Source organism: Poromitra crassiceps (genome assembly GCF_964638095.1).
Source record: "Poromitra crassiceps genome assembly, chromosome: 19".
NCBI lineage: Eukaryota > Metazoa > Chordata > Actinopteri > Beryciformes > Melamphaidae > Poromitra > Poromitra crassiceps.
The window spans coordinates 6,929,959-6,936,073 of record NC_139646.1 but is presented as its reverse complement, the minus strand read 5'-3'; the positions used below and the strand labels follow the sequence as shown (position 1 = coordinate 6,936,073).

Sequence of the window (6,115 nt, the reverse complement as noted above, 5' to 3'; positions counted from 1 at the left end):
TCTGTGGTGGTGTCAGTCACGATTTGTGACGGAAGTGATGTCACTTGAGCAATTGTGATGTCATCAGTGATGTCACTCAAGCAATTGTGATGTCATCATGATGTAATAAATTCTTCCTGGCTGAGGCTATATAAGTGGTGGCGGGAGTATAAGGGGAAAAGGTAGTTTCTCCAGTCTCCACCCTAGAAATCAAGCGTGCCTAGCGTGCAAGATTTCTAGTCTTTCAAATGTCACAATGGTTATCATAATGAAATCTACAAGGTGTTAACTTACTGGTATGTGTAGTTGTATGTATGCAATGTAATCTTCAACAAAATCATTTTTAGCTTTCATCATTATCCATAGGTCTCAGTTACAAAGACCCCATTTCAATCTTTTGAAAGTCATTCTCAAAATGACATGCAAGCCATTCTATTTGTTTCTGTGGTTGCAGTAAGATGCCTGTTCACCTGTTGGATGCAGTTTTGAGATAATTTGTTTCAGTTACTTGCACTAACATTGCCACTTGCAAGTTCCAATTCCACCATATTCTTATAGATTTATTCACCAACTGGTTTCTGGGTAATAGGGTCTTTAACCAATCAGAGGAGACTCCAATTAGCATCTCTCCATCACACCTGGTAGGCCTACAGATGATGTGCTGCTGGTTCCAAATAGCAAAAAACACACTGTCGCTCACCTTGTTCTGGTGTAGCCTGCATCACCTCACCAGTGAAATGGAATCATTCTCAAAAGTGGATGAACCATGTCCTACACCTCCACCCTACTTCATATCAGGTAACCTCTCATGTCTAGGCCCGTGAAGGGAAAGATTTTGCTGGCAAGATGAGATTAAAAACATTATTGCCTGGTTTCGATGTTTGAAAAAAATCTCTTTCTGTAAAACAAACAAACTGCTACATGTATTTATTTTTTCTAGATGAAAGCAAATCACAGCAAGACGTGAGCATCTACCATATTCACTCACCCTTCAACCATAGACCACCTCCTTTCCTCTCCTTTTCTCCTGGATCTAGCTGCTCCAACAAACCCCAGCCTCTACCAGGTATACATACACACTGCCACCATTTTGAGTTTGTAGAGTTAATTCTGTAGGCTATGTCACAATTTCTGTGTTCACACTGGAGTGAAAATCCTTCCACTACACAGAAGATTGTCCATTGTGTCTAGTTAAGTTTTATTTTTGATGTGTTTTTGTGGAGTTTGTCCATCCGATATGTCTCTGGGACAGGTGTTCAAAACTATTTAAACATGTTCAATTAACCTGTATGTGGACTGTCTAGGTGTTTTCTTTTACACACAGTTAAATTACACTGACAATTTTGCTGTGTACATGTGATGGGCTAACACACGTTTTAAAAATATCTTGTATTATTCAGATACAAGTTGCAAGGCAGTTTGATTGCAAAAGTCTGGATACAAACGTAATTGACACTTTTTTTTTTTTTAAATAATGCTTTTGAATGACAATATTTCGGTGCAAGTGTAATCTAATTTTCAATGGATTGTAAGTCCAGTAATGGTAAAGTTTTTTATGGCACTAATTAAGTGTTGCATTGCTGATTGTAGTTCTAAGGAGGGAAACTGTAATTGTTAGAACCTGCATCTAAATCCTCCCCATTTCCCATCACCCCCCTCCCCTGTAGGGTCTCCCGTCCCTGCGTCTCCTCCCAAGACCAGGTTTGTGTGCTACGAGACGGTGCTGTATCACTCTCCAGGTCTGACGACATGCCCCTTCTGTCAGACCCAAGTCACCACTGAGGTGACACACTGCGTCGGCACATACGCCTGGCTCATGTGTCTCGTGTTAATTCTGTTTGGGTGAGCAGAAATGTGCATGCAATCGAATACACCTACCTGAATACCCCTACCTGCATCTGCTTATCTAATTAAATCAAACGCACACACACACACACACACACACACACACACACACACACAAGATGGAGACTGACTGATATTTTGTGTGTCATTGCAGGTTGGTGTTGGGCTGCTGCCTGATTCCATTTTTTGTAAACCATTTCAAGGACGCCTACCACACCTGCCCTCGTTGTCGACGGGTCCTCCACATACACAGGAAGACCTGCTGCTGATGATGAACACACACACACACACACACACACACAAACACACACACACACACACCAATGGAGGCTGACTACCAACAGGTTCATGCCTTGTCCTTCCGAGTTTCAATTAGACTCCTGCAGTGAAATCTAAAGAACTGGCTCCAAGTCAGCCAGCATAGCACGCTTCAAATACATAATATCAGGACAGAATGTGTCCTTGTGTAGATTATGTTTTTAACATGGTAACTTTTTAAGATGTTTTGCAGCAACTTAAATGAATATCAAATTGTTGTCTTTATCAGTCTTGTTTCCATGTTACACACTCTGACACACACACACACACACACACACACACACACACACACACACACACACACACACCAGCACACCAGCCTCTACCAGCCTCTACACACTGCCACCATTTTGAGTTTGTAGAGTTAAGTCTGTAGGCTGTCACAATTTCTGTGTTCACACTGGAGTGAAAATCCTTCTCCTACAAAGAAAATTGTCCACTGTGTGTAGTTAAGTTTGATTTTTTATGTGTTTTTTGTGGAGTTTGGCCATCTGATACGTCTGTGTTCAAAACTCCCAATAAATATCTCCCAATAAATGTTAATTAATTGACCAGAGTGTTGCTTCTGAGCTTTTCTGCCCCTCGGATTTGACCAGTGCACTGTTCATCACTTGATGCACAGATACTGATTTATTATATAATTGTTCTATGATTAGCCGCACTACAATTGTAGTTTTCTGTATCAGTACAGCGCTTTATGTGTGGATGAAGTGTGCATGTGCTGTGCTGTGTGTAGGAACGTGCTGTCACTCATGACACCAGAGGATTAGAAGTGTAGGTCTTATTTTAGATCTTTGAGCCTTTAATGAGTAAAGACAACCATGTGTGATGCAGGAAAACACTTCCATGCCACACCCTCTTACTAGGCCTACTCGGGTATAAGTAGTTCTCGCGGTGTCAGCTGTCCAAGCTGCACCAGTAGCAACACACGCACAGTCTGCTGACCCTGCATGGCAGATGATGCGTCAGAGTATCTCACCACCTTCAGTAGATCGCTTTCCCCCTTGACCCCGTCTACTGCTTTCTTCCAACACTTCAAAGGCAAAACTGAACTCCTGTCCTACCTGATCCTGTGTGTTTCTAAAATGCCTTTCATACCGCCTGTGTCGATTACACGCCCGCGCCCCGTCTCTGTGTCAGGACCGACTGGGAAAGACAGACCCATTAGCAGCACTTCATCTACAACTACCTTGGCCACGACGAAGAAGGCCCCGGTAGAAGACAAGGGCAGCTCAGTGAAGGAGCGGCTGGCCTTAAACATCAAGCAGCTGGGGAAGAAGGGCCAGGCCAGGAGCCGTCTGCCGACTGCCAAGGGAGTCTCAGGGGCAGGGCTGCTCGTGAAGAGCAGGGACCCACAGTTGCCCTCATCGTCGTCACCAACGCTCTGGAGCAGCTTCCCTGCCTCCAGCTCAGGCGAGTCCCTGTCTAAGATGCAGCCACACAGCCACGGCTGCCGCGGCTCTGTGCAGGCCGAACCAGAGGTGAAGGCCCGCTTCACGCTGACTCTCACGCCCGAGGCCGTTCTGCTGCTGCAGCGGAGGAGCAACGAGAGACATCAACGTCTGGTGGTGGCCAGAAACGCTGCAAACCTCGCCAAGAGGCATCAGCAGCCAGGGCGGCGACACAGCGCACCGAGCAGCAGAGTCAACGTGAGAAACGGTCACAATAACGAGGCCGAACCAGGAGACATCGGCTCACTCGTGAAGATATCCCTTTTGAACGAGCAATACAAGTATGATGACGTGGAGTACGAGGAGGAGGAGGACTGCGGCGTGGATGAGCGCGTGGTGCTGAAATGCACAGAGTGGCTCCGTGGACTGGAGAACGCACCGGTCACAGTGGGGACCAGCATTAAGGGTCCAAACAGTCTGAAAAGTTTCTGATGAGAAGGAAGTGGAACTAGAATTGGGCTGAAAACTTGAGTTGCGGTCATCCAACCTGGACATGAACTGCAGACTGCAGTTGACTTCTATTTTTGTGTTGGTTATTTATCAGATGTGTGTTCCTCTGTGGCTCCCAGGTGTAGCCTATAGATTAGCGCAGGCATGAATGAGTCCGGGAAGACCTGGTTGTTGGCTCTTCCGGCTCTTATGTATAAAAGTCAATGGGATTTTTGTATTTTGGTTAAATGCTTGAAATAATAAGGTCTGTGGTTAACAAAAGTTTATGAAACAGCTAAGTTTGTGTTCAGCAAGATAATCTTCACAAATTAATACAATGACAAACATGGAATATCTTGCATGTATGATTTAGAGAAATAATTAAATTATACGTTGATGTGTACTTGCTTTTCGAACAAAGTGAAATGGAGGAGGCTTCTGTTTTTGTGTGTGTTTTTAACTAAAACACTGACCATGCAAACGAGTGTCTTGATCCAGGAAGCGCAGGCTCTTTCTATAATAAGAAGAAAAAAGTTCCCTTTAATGATCTCCCCAAGAAAATTTGTTTTTCATGGACTTCCCCTGCTCAGAGAGGTCAGGGTCAGCCACAGAGCTGCACCCTCAATGTCCTTGATGTGCTTCAAAGGGACTTGAACTTGGATCCTGGATTAAGGGCACTATCCTAAAGACCCGACTACACCAGCCTGCTGCCAAAATGTACATGAATGCCAGTAATCCAGTCTTTTTACACAAACATACCGAGGGCATGGATCAAAAGCGTATTCTAATTAGTATTATCTGATTAGAAAAGGTGAGTAATAACGTAAAGTATAACGTGGTTTGTTGCACTGTTTTTTCATGTGTATGCAATATGCCCTCAATTCAAGTTGTACAGCTGTGAAGTTTTCAGTTTGCACCTTTATGTACATTTGTTACTGTAATTAGCTACTGGGTTAGTTTTTTCCAGAGAGCTAATCTTGTCAAAATAAAGTTTGTAACAAACAGGATACATGACAACTGAAACATGATAGACATTCCTTCTCCTCAGCTTTAATACAGCAGGGGAATTTCCACATGCATGGTTTTATGCAAGAAACATTTACAATTTTTACCCGGACAATTTTATGTAAAATCATATTTTTATGAACAGGGTTACTGGAATATTGTGTGCATTTAGTCACTTTGTCAATATTGTATCAGAAGACTCAATGAGACATCAGTGAAAAAACGAGATCTGCTTTGGAACGAACGAACGAACGAACGAAAGAAAGAAAGAAAGAAAGAAAGAAAGAAAGAAAGAAAGAAAGAAAGAAAGAAAGAAAGAAAGAAAGAAAGAAAGAAAGAAACCCATTAAGTGAGAATGTGAATCTTTAACCCAACCCTCACAATAAGAAGATTTGTAAGGAAGGACTTAGATGTTGACTTGGCTGTGCTGTACATTCCCTCGTGCAATGAGCAAGTGTGCTTATGGCAGCTTATCCCGTTTGGAGTCAAATGCGACAGCACGTGTGTGTGTGTGTGTGACAGACGGACGGACGGACGGACGGACGGACGGAAAGACAGACAGACAGACAGAGAGACAGAAAGAAAGACAGGCAGGCAGACAGACAGACAGACAGACAGACAGACAGACAGACAGACAGACAGACAGACAGACAGAAAGAGAGATATCATTTCCAGCGGTTGACTCGTCGTAGCTGCACATAGGCCAGGACCATGCAGACAACTATGATTCCCAGCAGAGCCACCTGGTTCTGCCAGAAGCCCCAGGTAGAGTAGTCGATGCCCTGGTCACGCAGGAACAGCTCACCTGGGATACTGCAGCATAGACAGAGAAGCTCAGTGTGTGTGTGTGTGTGTGTGTGTGTGTGTGTGTGTGTGTGTGTGTGTGTGTGTGTGTGCGTGTGTGTGTGCGTGTGTGTGTGTGTGTGTGTGTGTGTGTGTGAGTGTGTGTGTTCTAAGGCGTGTCTCTGAGCACTCACACGATAGCGTTGCTGTAGAACAGTTGTCCTGTCATCTCATTGATGAACGCAGCCTGAAGAGACAGAGAGATTGGGCTGAATAGCTTTCTTGAATGCAGACTGATTCAGTTC

The 6,115-nt window shown here is 44.2% G+C and overlaps 3 protein-coding genes across 3 annotated transcripts in view; 2 read left to right on the top strand and 1 right to left on the bottom strand.

Moving 5' to 3' along the window:
- Positions 1 to 716: 716 nt before the first annotated feature.
- LOC310793859 (LITAF domain-containing protein-like) lies at positions 717 to 2,093 on the top strand (the record flags this gene model as incomplete). Its single annotated transcript, XM_083655751.1, has 3 exons — positions 717 to 777; positions 1,647 to 1,821; positions 1,979 to 2,093. 3 exons carry the CDS (start codon positions 717 to 719, stop codon positions 2,091 to 2,093), a joined length of 351 nt encoding a protein of 116 aa, XP_083511877.1.
- Positions 2,094 to 3,092: 999 nt separating this feature from the next.
- LOC310793858 (uncharacterized protein) lies at positions 3,093 to 4,025 on the top strand (the record flags this gene model as incomplete). The annotated part of the gene is made up of 1 exon (XM_083655750.1): positions 3,093 to 4,025. The coding sequence occupies one exon, from the start codon at positions 3,093 to 3,095 to the stop codon at positions 4,023 to 4,025; it is 933 nt and encodes a 310-aa protein (XP_083511876.1).
- A 1,667-nt stretch (positions 4,026 to 5,692) lies between these two features.
- The window catches only part of abcg2b (ATP-binding cassette, sub-family G (WHITE), member 2b), a gene marked incomplete at both ends in the record, with an annotated part of 7,862 nt that continues 7,439 nt past the window's right edge, over positions 5,693 to 6,115 (bottom strand). The window contains 2 exons of the mRNA XM_083655749.1: positions 5,693 to 5,840; positions 6,005 to 6,057. Of these exons, the coding sequence (XP_083511875.1) occupies positions 5,693 to 5,840; positions 6,005 to 6,057 (201 nt within the window). The remainder of the gene's footprint in view (positions 5,841 to 6,004; positions 6,058 to 6,115) is intronic.